Genomic DNA, 21392 nt, shown 5'->3' on the forward strand with positions numbered 1-21392 from the left:
GCGCTACTCATAGCAGTACTGGTAGCATAGTGTGTGATAGAGGAAGACATCTGATTCTTGTGATGGTGGTCATATGAATAGACTCGAAGTAGGGGTGATTCAGATTGAGTGGTGCAGGAACGATCATGGAGACGAGCCCGCCACGAAAGGGAGCGCTGACGGGCGTCGTGCTTGGGACAGAAAGCAGAAGATCACAGGTCATCCGCGGGAGACATACGGACCGAGGAGATCTGACAGAGCTCGAGGGAAAGGAGGGCGTCCGGTGCCGTGCCAGAATGACCATATGCTACTATATCGTACGTATGAAATTGACGCTGAGAAAAAAAAGGAGGGAGCTGAGAAAAGCGGTAAAATATTGGATGGCGCGACGGGAATGGGGCGTTGCAGGGCTGGGGGGTGTGGGCGATGGCTGGGGTGCAGCGGTGCAGCGGTGCTATGAGGGATGGGGAAGGCCGGTGCTCTGGGGAGTGTCTGTGGAGACTGGTGACAGAAAAGACAGAGAAAAGGGAGGGAGAGCGGAGTGTGAAATGCGGATAACAGGGAGAGGACGCTTGTGTGGGTTTGCTCTCAACCACCATTGCACTAACTAGTTCGTACTATTTTTCTGGAGGCAGCCCTGGGCATTCCTTCCATATAGTATACCGTCGTGGGCTTGTCTCTACCTCTTCACCGCCCACATCAAAATTTTTACTCTTTCAATCGCTTTTGCTTTCACGTCACGACCGCCATATTCTGCTCATAGTAACCAGACGTATTTGCTTCTGCTCATCCCTGCTTTTTCTGCTTCAAAACAGCTCCTCTTTCTCGCTCACAACAGCGGGCAGCCGTCCGTAATCATCTCCATCATCGTCCCTAATCCTTAATTCGCAAACCACAACAAACCATATAATGTCTCTATCCACCTCCGATAACAATGGCTCCTATTCACGAGTTCCTTCGGGCAAAACTCCTCCCCCAGCACCTTCCGCTGCCTTTGCCAAACGGTCTGTCTCGTTCTCTCGCTTTTTACACCCCCTTTTGCTCATTTTTTAATTTTTTTTTTAAAATTACCACAGAGCGAGGGAGATACAGGCCGAAGAACGCTTGGGTGGAGCTAGATACAGGCCTCCTGCGCTGCGCGCTCTAGCCCCAAGTGGCTCTCCTCCTAATGAGCTTTCTCCCTCTGTCACGTCCCCAAGCGACATATCAAGCCTTCCTCCGTCCAACTATCCTCCAGGTTTCAGGAGAGCAAGGGCTGGGACCTTGCCTTCCAATGTACAGCTTGCTGCACAACGATTTGCCGCAGCTTCCAATACCTTGGGAAGCACTCCTCCCTCCACGGAATCTTTTACGGAGCAGGCACAGAGACAGAGTGCAAATACTACTCCGAATCTCGTAGCACCTCCTCGTCCTGGTTTACGCCATACTGCCTCGGTAGCGTCGTCAGCTGTCGTCACAGAGCGCAACAGTCGTCTCAGATCTGGTTCGTTGACCTTACCCACTGGTGGCTTGTCCAATGCATTTGGTCCTTCTATTTTCTCATCGTCCTGGCTGTCTTCGACCAATGGAAGCAATTTTCCTATTTTGGACGAATTGCGTTCGGTGACTTCTGCAGATTCTGGAGCAGAGGATTTCGACGTTCATACTCTCGACTACCTTGGGTTGGATGACGGACATCGTCCGCCACCTGCCGCAACCATTTCGGAGTTACGCACTCAAGCTCAAGCCGCGATCGCCGGAAACCTCGCTAACCCCCCTCGCTTACGTGCAAGCACAGTATCGAACCCCTACCGCACAAGGTCTTCTGCTGGTGCTTCGCTTCTTTCTACACCCAATGCAGATGACGACGAGGAGTACTTTGATAATTATGAAAATCAGGGTTTGTATGAAAGGCAGCATATGGGCCCGTACGATGCCTCCGTGGGAGATTCCAATCTTTTGCACTCTTCTTATGTCGCAAAAGGCTTCAAACAAACCGATCACTTGGCAGCAGCCAACGGTCTCAGTTCTAGGCCGAGGGCCATCTCTGTGGGCAATCTCGATGATCCTATGCGTTCCCTTCAGCGTCGTTCTACTATTGGCGAGACGCAGTCGCCTTACCTCACTGACCTTTCTTCGCCTATCAGCGGCTTAGGGCTTGCCAGTGGTCTTGGTAGTCCCGCTGGTATCTTAAAATCGGACAAGCTGATGGGCTCGCGCAATGGATCATCTCCTACGGTTCATTTCCCCAACGGAGAGCTCAGTCGCTCGTCTTCTTACCTCGCTGCTCCTGGCTCCCAGAACCGCGCTGTATCTCCTAAAAACGAAGGCCCCAACTCCCAAATCCAGACGCCAACACGTTCCCTGTGGATTGGCAATCTTGACAGCGCCGTCACAAGCGAACAACTCATCCACGTGTTTGCTCCCTACGGTGCAATTGAGAGTTTGAGGTTATTGCCCGAGAAGGTCTGTCTGGATAGTATATGCAAGGGCCATCTGCTTACATAGGCATCAGGAATGTGGTTTTGTCAATTTTGTAGACCAAGGGGATGCTATTCGTGCAAAGGACGATGTGCTTAACCGATTAGGAGGTAATATCGGTATGCCCAATGGCCAAACTGTGCGCATCGGTTTCGGGAAAGCGGATAGCGCTCCTGTCGCTCCCGCCAAAGGTACCACTGTCACTAGCCCTGGCACCACTTCTCCAAGTGGAGCAACAGGGAAGAGCACTAGTCCCGGCTTGGGCGGCATGGATGCTCAATTACAGTCTACCCCCACTCGTGCACTGTGGATCGGCTCCATCCCATCCACCACAACCCCGGCGACTATCTTGAGTGTATTCAGTCCGTACGGGCCTATCGAATCTGCACGAGTGTTGACCCACAAAAACTGTGGATTCAGTGAGTGTCTTGGCGACATTTTGGATAATGAAATTGCTGACTTGACTTTATCTATCCAGTCAACTTTGAGCGATTGGACGATGCTGTAAGGGCTAGGAAAGCTTTGAATGGTCGCGATGTTCTCGGTAGCGATGTGGGTGCTATTCGTATCGGGTTCGCTAAGGTACCAGTCAAAAATGGACAAGAGGGTGGCGCTGGCCAGGATGAGAGTCCCAGTGTTGCAGTGCAAGGTGTAGGTGATCTCAGCGTCGGAGCTACTATCCACGCTCTTCGCAGTGTCAAGGGAGCATCCACTATTCCCGCGGACCAGCAGGTTCTTGGAGGATCTGTTGAAAACTATCGTTCAAATCTACTTCTCAGTATGATTGGTTCTGGTTTGCACAATATTGGTTTCAATGATGGCATGGTCAAGCCTGCTGGGTGGACACCTTCGGTGACTGAGCAACAGATGATCATGAAAGAGCTCACGGCAGGTAGCTTAGATGCAGAGGCTGATGTCATGGCCCTCGCCGGTAAGCAATCTTATTCATGTTATCGTGTTTGAGCTTGACGGATGACTGTCAGATTTCCGACCCCCTACTATGTACTACACCACCATTCCGCTCGTCTCCGAGAGGCCGCACAACAGACGTTGGGATGCCTCCAAGCTGCGTGAATTGCGTAAAAGGTTGGACTCTGGAACGATGACGGTGGAGGAAACTGATCAAGTTGCTGCTGACTTTCTGGATGGAGAGATTGTTGATTTGGCTTCTGATTGGCTTGGCAATACTGCAAGTGGTTTATGCTAATGTCTCATAGATCAGGACGACTGACTCCGATATAGGTCGTACAAAAACTGTTCGAAAGGTGCTCAGCTGTCCCGCGGTTTGCAATGTTAGAGAGGATCACGCCCAATCTCGCCATGATTGGTATCCACAAGAACGGCACCTGGGCGGCACAAAAGATTATTGAATGCGTCCAATCTCCTGAAGAAGTCGCATTGATCGTTCAAAATTTAAGAGCCTACGCTCCGCCTCTGCTGCTTGATCAATTTGGCAATTATGTTGTCCAGTATGTTGTCATCGTTATATACATATTTTCACAGGTGATTCTAAAAGTGTTCCAGGTGTTGTCTTCGTTTTGGTGCCCCTGCCAATGATTTCATCTTTGATGCCATGGTTGACCGGATGTGGGAGGTAGCGCAAGGTCGCTTTGGCGCACGAAGCATGAGGGCTTGTCTGGAAAGCCCGCATATAACTCTTAGTCAACAACGTCGAATTGCAACTGCAGTAATTCTTAATTCAATCCCATTGGCCACCAATCCTAATGGCGCACTATTGCTCACATGGCTTCTGGACACGTCTGCTTTCCCTTCGAGGTATAACCTTTTGGCACCTCGTTTCACGCCGCACCTGTCGCATCTGTGCACGCATAAATTAGCTTCTCTTACCGTTCTCAGGATAGTCAACCAGAAGATTGAACCCGATGCCTCGCGGCAGATTGTGCAGGCATTGTTTTCATCTCCTGGTGACCACGTGCTTACCGATGTTTTGGGCGATCAAGTTAATGGTGTTGCGGTTGTACACAAAATTCTCACTAGTCCGTTCATTGATCCTGCGGAAAGCCAGGCTACATGGAGGCCACGAAGCGCGTGCTCATTGAGCTCAAGGTTATCGCGACCCAGGCTTATCGTCGGTTGATCGAGGAGGTGGGACTTCCGATCCCCAATTACCAACCCACGTACACGACAAATGTTCCTCAGACGGGGAAGAAAATTTCATCCCAGAACTCATTTGGCATGCCTGGACTGCCTTCCGGCTATCCTTCAAATGATCAGGGATTAGCTTCCATGATGGCTGCATTGCAGATGGGAGGTCAGAACCCGCAATCCGGCCCTCCTCAGCTTCATATTGATCCTTCCTATGGCCAAAACAATGGACGCAATCGTGGCGCATCGAATCCTCCGTCTGCATTTTCACCTAGCACAGATCCCTTCAACCCCTTTGCCCTTCGATCACCTGATATCAGTAGTCCTCGCTCTGCAATTCGCCGCAACGGAGGTTTACCCGGTCCTCCGACTATGACAAATACTCCTGTCTCTGCAGTTCCTTATGGTACCCAATCTCCGAGCCTCTCGCAGGCAGGCAACGTCCTCGGCATGGGACAGCCCACGTATAATGCTCAATCAGTTCCACCTCACCTTTACCAGGCCTACATGTATCAAGTATACCAACAGAACCCCAACAATATGGGCACCTTCACATAAAAAACATATGCTGCCACGACTCGCCTACGACTTCCCTGTTGCATATCGCACAATGAAAATTATTCCTTCTTGTTCTATCTATTATTCTGTCACAGTAAGGTCTTGCACCAGACACTTCCATTCCTTTCGATACCCCTTTCACGCCATATGCTACACTTTCGCTCTTTTTTCTCGTAAAGCAGGGCCCCAGTGCAGTGTGAATTGCCAATGCAGGAAAACTTCATATATTTTTCTCTTATTCTCCCCTTCTTTCAACGTTGGTCGTGAATATGTATAACTAAGGATGGCTGTAAAACATGGCCTTGAAACTATAGAAGAATAAATTGGTTTTATACGCCTGTCGTTTCCTTGCGTGTTTTTCATAGCAGCGTTCCGAGTGGCTGCTTGCAATTGGTGGCGTAGTGTCGGCAATGGCTTTCTTGCGCTCATTACCACGTCCCTTGCTCTGCACATAGCACGCATACAAGCTGAAGGATGGGAAGTGCGACATCTAAAGCAGCCCGCAAGTTACCTAGGGAGAAACCCAGCTGGGCAGGTGCTAGAGCATCCGACGTTGGTACTAATGCCGCACGGCCAGTAGCAAGTGAGGTAAAGAATGAAGGTATGGTTTTACACTTTTTGGTATGGCTACGCGTATTCCTGACCAGTTGAGCGTGCGGACAGCCATCGACAAAGACTCGAGGGATCCCCATTTTATGTCAAATCTCCAGCGTCTAGGTCCCGTACCCGTTGATCATCATATGCAGACCATCCGAACGGTGAGCGAAAACACGAAAGATACATGTGGACGGCTATCGTTATCTGAAAGTGACATCCCTCCCTTAGGCAGATCATTTCAAACACATGTACCAGACCCGTGCTCAATCGGAGGCAGAGGCGTCGTCGTCGAACAGCGTACAAAATCGAATGCTGGGATCGACGTTGAGCGACTTGCTTGATGCGCGTACTGCAGCATCATCTCAAAAGGAGTTGGACGCTCTTGCAGACAAGTACAATATCGACATGGAAAAGTTTACAGAGCTTTCTCGGTATGTCAATTCACCCAGTATTGACGAGGACACGATCGTCGTCAGTACTGACGGAGATGGTGAGGAGGTTAGGTCCATGACTGTGAGTCCTGCAACCATATGTTAAACAGCTCATTGAGCACGTCCTTCCAGGCCATATGGCGTGGGCCAAACTTCGGGGACACGAGACATCGTTGAGCAGACGCAGTGAATTTGAATATGTACCGCACCATACTTTATCCTAATAATTGATACATCACCCACTTCACTACTTCACTCAATGAATTGCTTAAAAAATGCAAAATGACAATACAAATGTTACTGTACATCTATGAATGTACAAACTATAAAAGATGGAAAGAATAAAATACAATTTACAACACGAGCACTCCTGCATTGAGAGGTAAGCTTAGAAATGCACACGCAAAGCGGTGTTTTGCATGGACTCGGCTGGACAATATGGACATTTGACACGACTGTACCGGAGATGCGTGGGATTGGTATCATGGCGTTCAGATTTTAAATCAAAAATAGTCATTAAGAGAACACTCACCCATTTGCCTTGCTCAGCTTCTGCAGACTTTCCTTTGTAATGACGTGACCGCATATCATCATCATTGGTGGATTGTCTTCAGTGGCCTGTTCCTTCGAGACGGGACAAGCAAATATGGAATGGTAGCGGTTTTCAGGTGGTAGAGGAATTTCGATCTAGCATATACCCCGATTGGTAAACATGAGCTATGCACAACTGGAGGGCACTCAACTGGTAATTCATCCGTTTGGCTCCACTCGCTCTTTCGCTCCCTCATCACGTATCTAGCTTTCTCGATTCTTGCCAAAGCACCTCCACCACCAATATCACCAACAACTCGCAGAGGAACTTGTCTGCTCATGCCAAGGCTTGCACAATATTCCTTTGCAAAGAGCGGCTCCAAGTCATAATGCAAAGAAGGCGACGCCAAGTCAGCGTAAGGAGAGCATTGTAATCGCTCCACAGGGAGGAAGATCACACAAGTCATGAGGCGCTTGAACTCCACGGCATGCTCAGGATAGAATGATCGAAGGGTAGCATTGGCATAGGAGAGCGCAGGTAATGGGTTGGGTGGATGAGAAGATAGTAAGAGCCGAATGTATTGCGAGCGATGTAGGTTGAATTCAAGTGGAGACGAACGCTGTCGTAAGAAAGATCTGTTCTTTCGAGACCACCTGTGTGCCTGTTTAGACTTGAATGTGTAGATCAAAATAAAGACATACTCTAAAGCAGGTCCAATGTCCTCGTTTCTCAGAGCGGTGAGAATACGATGCAACTCGAGGAAATGTGAGCGAAGTTCAGAAGGGATAGTCCTACCAGATTCCTAGGGCTAGGTTTTTAACAACACACATGATGAAAAGTAAAGATTAACACGAACCTCGAGAAACGTCTCAGCAGTGGCAAACTGGCCCGTGCGCAGAAAGTGATGGGCTATTGTGAGATCCAAAGCCTCTCTCGAAGAATCTGAGGTGAACAGAGGTGAATAAGATGGCAACGAGCTTGTGAATTTCTATGAAGACAGGGTCAGACGACTGGCAAGCAGATCACAGCAGTACGAACCTTGTCTAGGGCCTTCCCCAGGCGAGACAAAGCATTGTAGACCTCTTTCTGCTTATCATCAACCTCTTTCTTCTTTGTTTCTACCGTATGTGCCAGTAGCGCAAACGTGTCTTCAGTTGTAGTTCCCGCCTCGATGCGTTCCTTTACTCCGTTAAGCGACTGAAGCAACGTATCCAGTGAATTGTCTATCGACGGTCCTTTTCCTTTGTATGACCTTTCCGCCAGTTTCTCGAGCTTGTTCAGTTCTCTCAGAGGCCCTTCCATAGTGCTGGAGTATAGCTTTGAATGATACCAGTATTCGATGTCAGCTGTATGGCCGAAAGGTGGGGCTCGGAGTGTCAAAGGGTATCGGACGCGGGTCACACCAGCAAATATCGGTAACTTATCATGCCTCGCTTTCTTACTGGCGATGAGCTAGGTAACATAAAATCTCTCCAGTACTCCAGTAAAAATGCAGCCAACGAAGGAAAAACGGATCTGCAAACATTGTTCAAGGGGACAGCTCCAGGTAGAACGAAAAATATCCAGGCCCTTTCCATCACAGCGTCCAGTTCAAGTCATGAAAAACTAGTGTGTTCGCTTTTTTCTACAATCTAAAAACATGCTAAATAGCACACGATAAAAGTTAGCTGCGGCACATGCAGATGGATTTACTTCACTCATGAACTTCAGTCCAGAGGGTCAGCTGGAGTTGCTGCACGAATGGAAGGAAACTCGAATAAGACCTGATCAGACTTTCGTTGGTTTGAGAGCGTTTGAAAAGTACGCTTTATTTTATTTCTAAGAGCTTGGCAATGAACTTGCTATATAGATCTGTCTACTCTTGTACATCTAACGGTGCACTGCGGTCCACCACCCTTTCAGATGATGGGACACATACGTCGAAACTCGCTGCTCTCCCGACGCGTCTTTGTAACTGGCGCATCTCAGATGATCAGGAGACGTTTGCTTACGGAGGTGACGAGGTAGAACTATCCATTTGGAATACAGAAAGAAGCTTTGCACCGACAGAGGAACCACTTGATAGTACTAGCATTGGAGCAGGGAAAAAACGAAAAAGAAGCGATGCATTATTTCCTGGAGAGATTTGGCGCGCAAAAAATGTGGGCTTCCGCTCTCTCTTCTCTGGTTTCTTGTTAATGTATTCAAGACTCGTAGGTTGCAAACGATTTTCTTGGGTTACGCCAACCGGTTCACAATACGGCGTTGACATATCTCTCACCTGCCTCTTTCACGAGTCAGCAAATTTTAGTCGGTACAGGCCTAGGAGACGTGCGTCGGTACGACACTCGAGCAGGGCGTAGACCTGTAGCTGAGTTCAAATGTATCGCAAAAATGGGTGGGGTAAAAATTGTGGAGAAAGGTTTCGCAGAACAGTATGTGCCCACCGTCCAGCAGTTGTGGTGGTCAAATTTTCTTACTGTGTCGTCCCCTCTAGCGAGACATTTGTGTCAGACCAAGGATCTAATTTGTACGCGATGGATCTACGGAACGGAGGCATCATATACGGGTATAAAGGTATGGTGTTCCCGGCTCCCTCACATGCATCTGCTTTACATTTTTTCATTAGGTATAGCGGGTGCAATCTCATCCGTCGCTTCATCTCCCTCCTTCCTGGCATCTACTGCTCTGGACCGTTACTCCCGTATACACAGCACGTTTGCTCCCCCTCCCAATGTAGGGCAGCAGCAAGAAAAGAAGGGTGCTATCCTTGAGAAGGTGTTCATGACAAGCGTACCAACTATCGTTATATGGGATCAAGAACTCGATTCGTCTCATGAAGATGGTGAGGATGATGAAGCGGGTATTGAAGATGTCTGGGAGGGGATGCCGCATGTAGACGATGGCGAGAAAGTGATGAAGAAGTCGAAACACAAAAATGCAAATAAAAGCGAAGCATAAAAATTTCTGAGCAGGTAATCATGTCATATTGACACGGCTGCCAATAAAAGTACGCAAGAAATTGCATTATTACAAGTCGTATACCAACATTTAATTCATTGAATGTCTGGATGCACCGCTCGACTGTCAGTTCCCAATTACACTTTTCCAGGTGTGTGCCTTCTCAAACCCGTTTTGTCCAGTTTGATCTATGAGTGCACAGTGAGTTGGAAGGTGGTAGAACGATAATCACAGCACGAAAAACTCACAGTCAATCAGCGTTTTCTGGATTTCCTCACGATTGGTCATAACGAATGGACCGTACTGGAACACAGTCTGATCCAGAGGCTCTCCAGCAACCTGGTAAATACATAGTATGATTAATTGAGTGAGGTTAACAAAAGTAATGAATCAGAGCGACGTACCAGGATGAACTCAGTTGCATCTTGGGTCGATTTCACAATTACTCCCGCCTCGTCGCTATTGCTTGATAATACTAGGGTGTGGAAAGCATCATTTGAAAGGCCGTCTTTCCCTATGCCCAAACTCCCCTTCAAGACTATCCAACGTCACACTGATCAATAGGGGATCGCAGCGCTCTCTCTATAAAGTACTTACTATAGATGAACGATGTCCAACCAGTGGCTAGACGGATAAGAAAGTAGAAAGGGAGTGAGCTGATGTGTGCACAAAATAAATTAAACTTACGAATATCTTGGAATATCGTAGATCCTTTGTTCTTCATGATAACATGGAAGAACCAGCAACCTCCAAGAGGTCTCACTGGTGACTCAACACCATGGCTCTTTCCACTGATAACCTTGACAGATATTCCACCTTCTGTGCCTTCTGGATAAGCAGTGGGAATTCTGCACAGATGATGTTAAAAATAGGGCAGCAAGGAATCGAATTGTCACATACTGGTCTGGGCCTAACTCTTGATAAGAGGGTTCCTATACGCATGATGATTATCCTTAGTCTCGAAACGACATTTTCGTAACTTACCACCATCTTAAACTGAAATTTTCATTTAAAACTTTAGAAATGACGATGCTTATGTGGTAAAACGGTACAGACCTGCTTGGGTAAATCTACCCAGAGTTGAAGTCCTCTGGGTTCTGGTACGCCAGTTCCATGTACTGGCATTTCGGCATGTATGATTCCCCTTCCCTGTATAATGGCGAATAAATGTCACCACACGCGAATGAATATAGATAGAGAATACTAACGGCACACATCCACTGTACTCCACCCGTCTCGATAGTGCCTTTGTGACCTGCTGAATCTTCATGTCGACTTGATCTGTGAAGGGATATTAGATTCTGGAATCAAACGATGAAGATCAAAGTTTCTCACCCTTCGAGCATATAGGTCACAGTAGCTTGACCACGATGGGGATGGTCGGGAAAGCCCTGTAAAAATCACCACATGAGGGAAATGGAAATTTAGATTCTATAAGAAATACTCACAGCGCCTTTGGAAACATGGAAATGGTCCAACATCAAAAAAGGGGTCAAGTTTCGCAAGTTCATACTCCCGATCGATCGTCGCACAAGAGCACCTGCACCCTGTTCAAGACAACGCTCAGCGAAGTCTGACAAAAGCATGAACTAGAAAACATACTTCTGGAGTCTCTACCGCCAATATCTTCTTCACGACGTTTCGAGATACGGATGCTAGAGCCATTCTGGGCTGTTGATATTACTAGGGATGGGCTATAAGTAAAAGGGGAAGGGTGCCTATGTGAGAGCGCCAAACCAAGAGGCGAAATTTATACTCTCGATGGCGATTGCTCAGCGTGTTGTATGAAACTGAAGACATCAAATTCCAATGCAGCCCTCGGTCATATTCCTGCCATTGCTGGTCAAAAATCCTCACCATCCTCATGCTGAGATAATTCAGATGACCCAGTAGTCGTCTACTGGATCTAAAGAGGCAAAGTTTGCCCACAGAGCCCGAAGGGCTGATTGATGGTTATCGAAAAAGGATAGTACATCACACGCATAGTAATCCTACAAATGTCACGACACTGGAATAATCTAGTTAGTACAGTACCCCCTGAAACTGTGATGAAGTTCATAGCGAATCCCAGACTTTCCGCCATCTCGTCGCAGGTTTCTCCATTTTATTTATTTCCATAAAGTGCTCTTCTTCGTCTATCTCCTCCTGATCAGTGACCAAATCAACTTCCAATGGACGTACCACTCGTGTTCGGTAGTACAGTTTGTATCCAAGCCACAATACAAGGAAAACAGGTATCGCAATATAGGATCTAATCATAATCAGACTCATCCATAATATTGAAACTAGCAAAACTCACGTAATAAAAGTAGCAGTGGTAAATGGGATGAAAGTGTTAAAGCCTGCCAGTGTTTGCATAAGTTATTTGCCAGCCTATCTTGCATCAAATAATCTTACCTTTGAAGATAGTAATAATAGCCGTTGAGATGAACGCGAACCAAGACCCGTAAGGTTGGAACGGCGCTTTATAAGGCAAATCATTTCGACTTATCCCTTGAGCTTCCAAAGCGCTCATAAAGGCACTTTCAATGGCATTAGCCCACGAGGGTGCAAACAAATAAAGAAATTGAGGGCTCACATATGAGTATAAGTGATACACATCCATGTGATAGCACCAAAAGTTGACACCAGATTGACAAAGTAGCCAAAGACTAGAAGGAACAGTTTGAGAATTTTTGCAAGCGATCTCAGTAAGTAATAATGCTAGCCTTGGGCACTCGACGAGCTGACGTTGAGGAAGGTCAAAAAGCCGAACGATGAACACAGCAACAAGGCAGGCCACGGAACACCCATTCTATTCACTTTGGCAAATATACGTGGAGCTTTCCCTTCTATAGCAAGACCATACAGGGTCCTTGAGCCAATATACATATCAGTATTGGCGGCACTCATGACAAAAATGAGGATAGCAGCATTGATGACATGATTTAGGACTCGAATTCCAACTATCGTAGTAGCTGTTAGGCGGGATTAAGTAAAACTCGCGTACTAAATTGCGATACAAGTCTCACCGACAACAAAAGGAGACGCGGCAGCCCCAGTTTGTGACTTGTTTGCGACGAACAGCATCTTTGAGCAAATAAATTTAGCACAAAGCGGAAATATCGATGTGACGATAATCACATTACTGGTACTTGGAACAATCAAGCCTATCACGAAGACGCCACAAATATAAAAAACGAGGATGCGGAAGAAGGTTCTCCGTATAGCTCTTGGTATGTTCTTTCTTGGATTTTGTGCCTCACCGACTGTAACACCCACGAGCTCCGTCCCTATGTATGCGAAGAGGGCATTGGTTAGAGTGCTCCAAAACCCCAGGAAGATTGACAGCTTTTCATTATGGACTTGACTAAGGAGGTAAGTGCCCATGGGGCCATATGGGTGCCTCCAGTATCTGAAGCCAATACGATCGTGACTTGGATTGCCCCCGAGGTCAATGATGATGCCCATTAGGATGAGTCCTATCAAAGATATGACTTTCACAGTACTGAACCAGAATTCAAGTTCTCCAAAAACGCGCACTCCAAGCAAGTTTACCAGGAGGACTAAAGGTTAGACCGTCAGAAGACACGATGGCGATAACAAGTATAGATATGTCTCACTGCACACAACATAGATGACTAGAGTTGTTAACATTAGTGCAGAGTATTGTACCATTAGACCTTTACACTTACCCATCCATGCCTCTGTTGGGACGGATGAGGTCCAATACTCCACAACGACACCAGCTGCATTGATATTATTCGGCATAACTATGAGGTACTTGAAAAGATAATTCCAGCCAAGAGCGAAACCTAGAGCTGGATCAACGAAACGTGTCGCATATCCCGCGAAGCCTTTCCTGTGAGGTATGTATGCTGCCATCTCGCCAAGTGCAACCATAACAAAGTAGCATACAGCCCCCACAAAGGTATAGCCCAGTAGCAAACCTAGCGGTCCACCTTGAACTAGAGCTGTCCCAGAACCGATGATGAGACCTGTCCCGACCGCGCCTCCAAGCTACTTGAATATTATGAATTATAAAGTGAATTAAAAGTCCAGGAATACTGCGTACAGCAATCATAGAGATTTGGCGGGCTTCAAGGCCTCGTACAAGAACTGGTTCGCGGATAGCCTCATTATGGTCGTACTTCTCGCCAGATCGTGCAACGGAAGGGATAGACGATTCATCTCCAGCAAAAGACATAACAGACGTCACGGTGTAAAAGAAGACTCGGACTCGACCAGATAACGAGATACAGGTAACCCGATAAGAAGAAAATCTCACACAGTCGAAATCTGGTTGGGAAACATGTCGTTATCTTTCTACCAGACTGCGATATGAATACGGAAGCTTGAAATTGAATCGCACGCCATAGTGATTGTGAAAGGCGTTATGGGGGTGTTTCATTGGGACGTCAGAACCAGTCAGATGATGTCGATCCGATGTCGTTGGCAGTGAATCAATCGTTGATTGTGGAAATACTAGCACATTGAATGGAAACCTGTTTGAGAACTAGGCTTAAAGTTACATTCTGACGGGTTGCGTTGAGTCGCAGTTGACATTGAAACAGTTGGTAGTGAAATAGCACATCACGTGCAGTGTGACTTGTAGCGTGTCGCGTTGATTACTGGACCGCGCTTTGACCAGAGCCTCATCGCGCATCTTGACTTCGGGCATTACCTCTTCTCCCCAATGCTTATGCTACGCCGTGCGCCTACTACGTCTGACGGGAAAGTAGTGGACAGATTACAAGAAAGTACGCGCGTCAACAAGCCCTTTAAGCCTCCAACGAGTACTGTCATCATCGAGCGTGTACAACCTCAGCGAAAACGAAAACGTGTTTCGTATAAGGATGCTCAGGCTGACGAGAACGATGATGACGAACCAAAGAAGAAGAAGAAGCGAATGGAGGACAAGGACGGACTATACACGGAAGAAGAATTGCTTGCTGCTATACAGAAATTTCCAGTGTACAAACCAAAGCCTTTTGGAGAGGTTCGCAGATTCTCCATGCCATCCATGACAAACAATGCTGGGGAGGTTGTTCAGATGATCCCCACCAATATCTCTCTTGGTATCCGACCTCAAGCCAAAATCTTTCCTCGCCCTCTACACGACCCTATGCAGGACCATGCGATTGTCCTTTATGACCCAACCATCGATGACCGCGAAACTGATGAGGAGAAAAAGGAAAGAGAGAAGGAAGAAGAAAAAGAACGCGCTGCGAAGGAGGCCCAGGAGAAGGTTGCAGGGTTGTACAATCCACATAGAAGCTTGAGAAAGCTTTTGGGTGAAGGGAAAGATAAGAAGCAGAAAGATACCAAAGTGCCTGTCGTCATCGATCCCCGTTTAACTGCCGTTCTTCGTCCACATCAAGTTGAAGGTGTCAAGGTAGCTGAATTATGTTTTTATCTGCAGCTGCATGTGCTGATGTTATCCAGTTTCTGTACAAATGCACAACTGGTATGCTCATGGAAAATCAATATGGGTGTATTATGGCCGATGAGATGGGTCTTGGAAAGACGCTACAGTGCATTGCATTGTTGTGGACTCTACTCAAACAATCACCACACCCTGGCAAGTCTTCCGTAGAAAAATGTATAATCGCCTGTCCATCCAGTCTTGTCAAGAACTGGGCAAATGAGTTTGGTATGTCACTCTATTTTTTTTCCAAAACTAAATGCAGTACTCAGGCCTCCAACAGCCAAGTGGCTGGGGAAGGATGCCGTATCCATATTGGCGATTGATGGTAAGGGCGGAAAGGCCGAGTTGCTGGAGAAAGTTGGCCGGTGGGTTACCGCGCTCGGTCGAAACATCACTCAGCCAGGTATGATGCAAACTTCTCTGCAGCCAGATAACCCACATTTTAACACCATATTGGATAGTCATGATCGTCTCCTATGAGACATTGCGAACACTATCAGTTCACCTTGCTAACTGTTCCATAGGCCTCTTACTGTGTGATGAAGGTCATAGGTTGAAGAACTCTGGTTTGTTATATTGATATGCGAAATAGTTTTCAAACTCATATGAACACTTTAGATTCTCTTACTTTTCAAGCCTTGAATGGTCTCAACGTCAAGCGCCGTGTTATTTTGACAGGCACTCCGATCCAGGTTAGCTCGTAATACTCATACTTGAGGACACATCTGACATGCTGATGGGTATGCAACAGAATGATCTTTCAGAATATTTCTCCCTGCTCAACTTTGCCAACCCCAATTTCCTCGGCTCCAAGAACGAATTCCGAAAGAATTTCGAGAATGCTATCATCCGAGGTCGTGACGCCAATGCCGCTGATGCAGTCAAGGCAGCAAGCGAGAAAAAGCTAAAAGAACTTGGCGGTCTCGTCACTAAATTCATCATCAGGAGAACCAACGACCTTCTATCGAAATATCGTCAGTACACATTAACTAATAAAATTCTTCTCCTATCCTGATCATCTGACCTTTAGTTCCCGTCAAATATGAACAAGTCGTTTTCTGCGGTTTATCTGACTTTCAGCTGTCTCTCTACCGGCTATTCATTTTGTCTCCTGAAATCAAGGCCCTTCTTCGTGGAGCAGAATCTCAGCCACTGAAAGCCATCAATATTCTGAAGAAGTTGTGCAATCATCCTGAACTCTTAGATCTTCCAAATGATCTGCGTGGTTCTGAGAACTTGATTCCCGAAGGGTTTGCATGCGCAGGTACTACAACAGGAAGAGATAGAAATAAGAAACAAACTGTGCGATGTGACTGGAGTGGTAAATTCCTAGTTCTAGAGAGGTGTGTCTTATTCTCCATGTGATGGCCAGTTGGTGAATGTCGATGTTTCAGGTTTCTTCACCAAATACGAACGCAGACAACCGACAAGATTGTTCTTATCAGTAATTACACACAAACACTGGATTTATTTGAAAAGCTATGCCGGTCTAAGAAGTAAAATCACTCGAGACGTATCTTTGATTATCGACGATATTGACAGATGAATACAACTAGGTATGGCTTCTTCCGACTTGACGGTACTATGACCATTACGAAACGCCAGAAACTTGTTGATCAATTCAACAATCCTGAGGGCAAGGAGTTCATCTTCTTGCTCAGCAGTAAGGCTGGAGGATGCGGTATCAACCTCATTGGCGCCAACCGACTGATCCTGTTTGATCCAGGTAAGTTGCTTGCTCCCTATTGTCTAAATTGCTTCTCAGTGTGTGCCAGATTGGAATCCAGCAGCAGATCAGCAGGCTCTCGCGCGAGTTTGGCGTGACGGTCAGAAAAAAGAATGTAAGCCGGAAGAAGTATGCACTCTCTGGTGTACCTTGGTTAATTTCATTGATATCTTAGGTTTTGTATATCGTTTCATCTCAACTGGGACCATCGAAGAAAAGATTTTTCAGCGACAAGCCTCAAAGCAAGCACTTTCGTCTGCGGTCGTCGATGAGAAGGAGGATGCTGAGCGGCATTTCTCCCTGGACTCGTTGCGCCAACTTTTCCTATTCAACGAGAACACTCTTTGTGAGACGCATGAAACATTCAAATGTAAACGATGCAAGGATGGCAGGCAAATCATCAAGGCGCCTGCCCTTCTCTACGGAGATGCCAGCACGTACGTGCCCCGATTATTTTGTCCAGCTGTGAAACTGAAGGGTGCTGTGCCTGTCCATGTAGGTGGAATCATTTTACGAATGCGGAACTGAAGAATAATCACGACGACCTTCTACGCGCTGAAGTAGGGCTGCCTGAAATCTCTTTCGTTTTTCAATATGTCAGTCACTAACTCGGATGCGGCGTGCCTTTCCCCCCCTCTATCATCATCATTCTTTCAATTCCGTCATGAAAACTTTTACAATTCACAATTTGCATACTGGCATTCCCGTCTCCCCATACACTAGAGGATAGATGGTTGTATCGATAAACAAAAATGCATAAATATAACATATTCTGGTCATAATAGTACACGTTATGGTTGTCATATAATCACATCGTCCCAGTCTCCCCACTCTCCACCGACCGGTCTGACTTTCACCTTCTCTCCTACCTCCCCAAAATACGCGGCCTTGAACCATGTCTTCATATCATCTTCACCAAATGGACCGAAAGCCTCTCCAGTCTGTCCAGGGACATCCCATCTATACTCGTATTTCACGTCTGCAGACGTAGGAACCCAATCTGCTCCTACCCGCCCAGACGAACGCACGCTACGAACGAGCTCCTCAAACGTCTTCGAATATATATCCGTGTCGCCGAAGGACATGAGAGTCGAGGCGATGTGGGTGATCTGATCGATGTCGCTCGTGGCTTTTGATTCCTTGTCGACGGCCATGGCACCTTCACTGTTGCCGTTTTGAGGCTTTGCTTGAGCACGTTTCCTGGTAGTGCATGTCAACAATTGTCTGCCTGTAAGATACATAGAACACTCACTTATTGACAGGCCGGCTTTTCTTCGACTTGGCACCCAATCTTTGTAGAGCTTCCAGCACCGTTTCGCCTTTCTTGAGCATCCCAAGTAACTGCCTCTCAAGCTCCCCCTTCCCTCCATTCTCATCAATGTCCTGTTCCTCAGCCTTCATCTTCTCCTCTTGCTGCCTCTCCTGCTGCCTCTTCCGACGCCTCGCCATCTTGATGTCTTTCTCATCAAAGCCATCCATCCAACGATCGTGCACATCATGAGGGTCGAAGGAGCGGACGTACGTCCCGTCCGCAGCAAACTTCCCCTCCTCCATCTCCTCGCGCATATTAAACGAAGACAGCTCGTAGCCCATCCCCGCCTTCTTCCTCCGTTCAGCGTCGTCTTCATCCAGCGGCTCGTCATCCCCCGACCCGCCCGAGCCAGACCCATCATCGAACTCCTGTCCCTCAATATCGCCCAGCCTCAAAAACTGCTCCTCCTTCTTCTTCGCCCCCGCCTCCCCTCCCTTCGTCTCCTCTTTCTCGCCCATCGCAAACATATCCTCGTCCTCGTCCTCCTCCCCCTCCTCGCCCTTGCCCTTGCCCTTCCTCCGGCTGAGCACGACCCCCTCGCCGTCGTCGCTCGAGTCCGACTCGTAGCCCTCGTTCTTGACCCTGCCTTTCCGCTTCGCGAGCGGGTCTTCGAGGGTGGACTCGACCTCTTCGGCGAACTTGGCGGGGTCGTCTTCCGGTTCGACGAATCGCGTTTTTTTGTTGACGTGGGAGGAGGGTTGGGAGGAGGAGGAGGAGGAGGGTTCGCCGGTGGAGAGCGCTGCTCGTTTGTGGGCGGGTCGAGACGGCATTTTTGGGGGGTGGTGCTAATGGTATATGATGAGCGCTGATCGTTGAGTGTAGGTCGTTACAACGTATGTGCTACGTTGTCGTTTGGCACCCGCGGCCGTGGTGTGGTATGGCCGGTCAGGTAGATTCCAACTGATGGGTTAGTGCACAGGTGAGATATCTGACTATCATGACATAACGCGCATGTCTTGTTTGTTTGGTCTGTGGTCTCACGTGTGGCCACTGCGGCATGTCTGCAACTTAGTCCAAGCAGCCTGAGTTGTACATGTTCCATTATTGTCATATTCAACGTTCAACGTCAAACCAAGTCGCACACAGATACAGGCAACTATTATAGTTTACATGCCATCACTACTTTGAAATGCTCAGAATCATAATCATAATGTCGATCAATCGCGCGACGTACATAAATACAGTACGTCCTGATGAAAAGAGGGGGGTTAAAAGAAGAAAAAAGTGACCATAATGCGTTGAATGAAGCTATAGTGTGTCCCATGCCAGCGGTATATCAGGTTCAGTATCGAGTACAGCACATAAGAGTCTTGCCGACGTACGATTTATTCTCAAGAAAAAGAAATAGAAAACCCCGATGGGCCACAATCCACCATCTCATGCATCACGTCCTACTCCTACCAGCATAGATATCCTCCACCAGCTCTCCGCACTTCACACCCACAATACTCAACAGCGTATCGCTCAGCCCATGCGTATCTTCCGTGCATCCCTGCAGATACACCCGGGCCTTAAAGTCATCAAGCGGAGCGTCGACGACGTCGCCGCTGGGTGAGACAGGCAACAGTTGGTAGTTCCGCGAGACGTAGAGTTTTTGAGAGACGGGGGGTGTACGCACACCGACGGATCCGCCTGGTGAGCTTGGTGGGGAGCTCACGGCGGATGAGGTGCTGGTATCGCTGGTGTGGGTGTTGGTGTTGGTGTTGATGGCCTGGAACGCCAAACTGCGCTTGTCCTCCGATAACTCTGTCGTGGATGCCAAGTGGATTTCACCAGACACGGACGAGAGGCCATAGTATTTTCCAACGGGAGAAGACGTCAAGAGGCTCAGCCAAGATCGGCGATCGTACCCTGTAGCAGATATGACGGCGTCATACGTAGCCTCGTACATATCGCGCGAAAGGGTATTTTGGAATACCAGGTTCACTTGCGATTCTGTCGCGTCGGCTGGGTCTACGAGTTCAGCAGTGAGGAGCTCGGAGTACGGCTTGATGGTGATGCGTGGGTGGGTAGACATGTTCGCACGATTGGTGCGTTTCTCCACGGCGTCGTCGATCCTTTGGTCATACATAATTTCATACAACTAAAGAGATAAATGGCTATCAGTCAAAAAGTCGGCATCACGGATCAGACACGTACGTTCTCCAAAGTGTGAGGGCTAACAACTCCATAGTTGGTGCTCTGGTATTCTGTGCGCACATGTTTTCGCGCATGAGCCGAAGGAAGCTTAAACATGACATCGGTAGCTAATATTACGTCAGCACCCGATTCAATAGAGTGGCAAAGTCATTTCGCTCACAATCGGGGTCAAAGATCTCGTTCGCGAAAGGTGAATCGTCGCTGGGTTTCAAGGACCCGTTTCGAATGATCATATCAAGTTGGTGCTTGCCTCGGCCTGCAGTGTCTATGACACTCAGACGGTTATGAAGATCCAACAAGACTTCAGCGGCAGACTGGCCAGAGCCGATGACGGCAATGCGGAGTGGACGTTGTTCAGCACTGCGAGCGGTGAGTTTTGAGAGGATGGGGGGCATCCGGTAAAGATAGACGGATGTATGAAGAAGGAAGGGATTCGGACTAATGGAAGCAAGAGCGGGAGGGACTCGCGGAGATCCTCCAGGAGATATGATGAGGTCACCTGATGTAAATATAAGGTTAGAAAATGATAGGCGTTTTTTGTGAAGTTTGAACTTGCGAGCTCGGCGAACCAGTTGTTCACCAGTGGAGAGATTTGTGCTACGGACTTGGACGGTGCCATCTGGACCTTTGTCGAGGGCTACCACGTCTTGGCCGTATGCGACACGGATTCCTCTGTGCTGGACATACTCGGAAGCCCATGTGAGATAGTCGGAGTACTCCTTGCGAGTGGGAATGGTGCTGCCGCGGTTGATGAAAGAGACGAGACGGCCTTGGTCGTGGAGGTAGGAAGTAAATGTGAGAGGCGAGGTGGGACACCTGAGAGTTGCGAGGTCCTTGAGGAAGCTAATAAAAAAGCAAGTGATCGGTAGGTGATCAAACGGCGTGAATTAGCGGCGCACCTGATTTGCATACGAGCGTCTGGGAGAAGCATGCCTGGGTGCCATCTGAACTGGTCATGCTTTTCGATGAAGAGGACATCGTTTGGCTGAATCGCGTTTGGCTGAGAGATGTGTTAGCGGGTAGATATTAAGTAAGGAAAGGAAGGGGCTGACGAGGGATGATTTATCCAATAATGCTCCGGCGATGGCTACGTTGGCGGGGCCAAAGCCGATGCCAATGACATCATAGACATGAGAATCGAGTGAGGACATTGTAGAGTGGTGAGATGGGGGTAGAGGATGGTTTGATGTCTGTTGAAGGTGAAG

General features: G+C 47.8%; 7 protein-coding genes across 7 annotated transcripts; 3 read left to right on the plus strand and 4 right to left on the minus strand.

The window, feature by feature from the left end:
- Window positions 1-125: 125 nt before the first annotated feature.
- On the plus strand, window positions 126-5443 carry SERLADRAFT_418814 (uncharacterized protein; the record flags this gene model as incomplete). The annotated part of the gene is made up of 10 exons (XM_007324585.1): window positions 126-555; window positions 932-983; window positions 1056-2424; window positions 2474-2858; window positions 2918-3370; window positions 3423-3628; window positions 3682-3908; window positions 3964-4215; window positions 4297-4436; window positions 4466-5443. The coding sequence occupies 10 exons, from the start codon at window positions 126-128 to the stop codon at window positions 5101-5103; spliced, it is 4152 nt and encodes a 1383-aa protein (XP_007324647.1).
- A 134-nt stretch (window positions 5444-5577) lies between these two features.
- Window positions 5578-6308, plus strand: SERLADRAFT_375029 (uncharacterized protein; the record flags this gene model as incomplete). Its single annotated transcript, XM_007324586.1, has 4 exons — window positions 5578-5704; window positions 5767-5861; window positions 5929-6213; window positions 6264-6308. 4 exons carry the CDS (start codon window positions 5578-5580, stop codon window positions 6306-6308), a joined length of 552 nt encoding a protein of 183 aa, XP_007324648.1.
- A 69-nt stretch (window positions 6309-6377) lies between these two features.
- SERLADRAFT_418816 (uncharacterized protein) lies at window positions 6378-8038 on the minus strand (the record flags this gene model as incomplete). Its single annotated transcript, XM_007324587.1, has 6 exons — window positions 6378-6586; window positions 6664-6818; window positions 6857-7316; window positions 7365-7465; window positions 7520-7651; window positions 7702-8038. 6 exons carry the CDS (start codon window positions 7963-7965, stop codon window positions 6520-6522), a joined length of 1179 nt encoding a protein of 392 aa, XP_007324649.1.
- Window positions 8039-9223: 1185 nt separating this feature from the next.
- On the minus strand, window positions 9224-11423 carry SERLADRAFT_480814 (uncharacterized protein; the record flags this gene model as incomplete). Its single annotated transcript, XM_007324588.1, has 12 exons — window positions 9224-9791; window positions 9852-9942; window positions 10008-10141; window positions 10201-10227; window positions 10291-10451; window positions 10504-10535; window positions 10588-10599; window positions 10660-10752; window positions 10812-10884; window positions 10939-10994; window positions 11052-11150; window positions 11206-11423. 12 exons carry the CDS (start codon window positions 11266-11268, stop codon window positions 9730-9732), a joined length of 903 nt encoding a protein of 300 aa, XP_007324650.1.
- A 214-nt stretch (window positions 11424-11637) lies between these two features.
- SERLADRAFT_358847 (uncharacterized protein) lies at window positions 11638-13711 on the minus strand (the record flags this gene model as incomplete). Its single annotated transcript, XM_007324589.1, has 9 exons — window positions 11638-11854; window positions 11903-11945; window positions 12001-12125; window positions 12182-12254; window positions 12312-12560; window positions 12615-12672; window positions 12727-13148; window positions 13266-13602; window positions 13658-13711. The coding sequence occupies 9 exons, from the start codon at window positions 13664-13666 to the stop codon at window positions 11659-11661; spliced, it is 1512 nt and encodes a 503-aa protein (XP_007324651.1).
- A 504-nt stretch (window positions 13712-14215) lies between these two features.
- SERLADRAFT_454200 (uncharacterized protein) lies at window positions 14216-18452 on the plus strand (the record flags this gene model as incomplete). Its single annotated transcript, XM_007324590.1, has 13 exons — window positions 14216-14977; window positions 15028-15235; window positions 15291-15413; window positions 15472-15576; window positions 15629-15702; window positions 15762-15984; window positions 16041-16353; window positions 16405-16506; window positions 16567-16736; window positions 16786-16851; window positions 16912-17173; window positions 17236-17936; window positions 17989-18452. 12 exons carry the CDS (start codon window positions 14279-14281, stop codon window positions 17342-17344), a joined length of 2454 nt encoding a protein of 817 aa, XP_007324652.1.
- Window positions 18453-19073: 621 nt separating this feature from the next.
- On the minus strand, window positions 19074-21353 carry mox8 (uncharacterized protein; the record flags this gene model as incomplete). The annotated part of the gene is made up of 7 exons (XM_007324591.1): window positions 19074-19296; window positions 19371-20131; window positions 20188-20294; window positions 20348-20686; window positions 20744-21030; window positions 21087-21187; window positions 21240-21353. The coding sequence occupies 6 exons, from the start codon at window positions 21336-21338 to the stop codon at window positions 19433-19435; spliced, it is 1632 nt and encodes a 543-aa protein (XP_007324653.1).
- Window positions 21354-21392: the final 39 nt, after the last annotated feature.

This window comes from Serpula lacrymans, assembly GCF_000218685.1.
Source record: "Serpula lacrymans var. lacrymans S7.9 unplaced genomic scaffold SERLAscaffold_20, whole genome shotgun sequence".
In the NCBI taxonomy this organism is placed as follows: Eukaryota; Fungi; Basidiomycota; class Agaricomycetes; order Boletales; family Serpulaceae; genus Serpula; species Serpula lacrymans.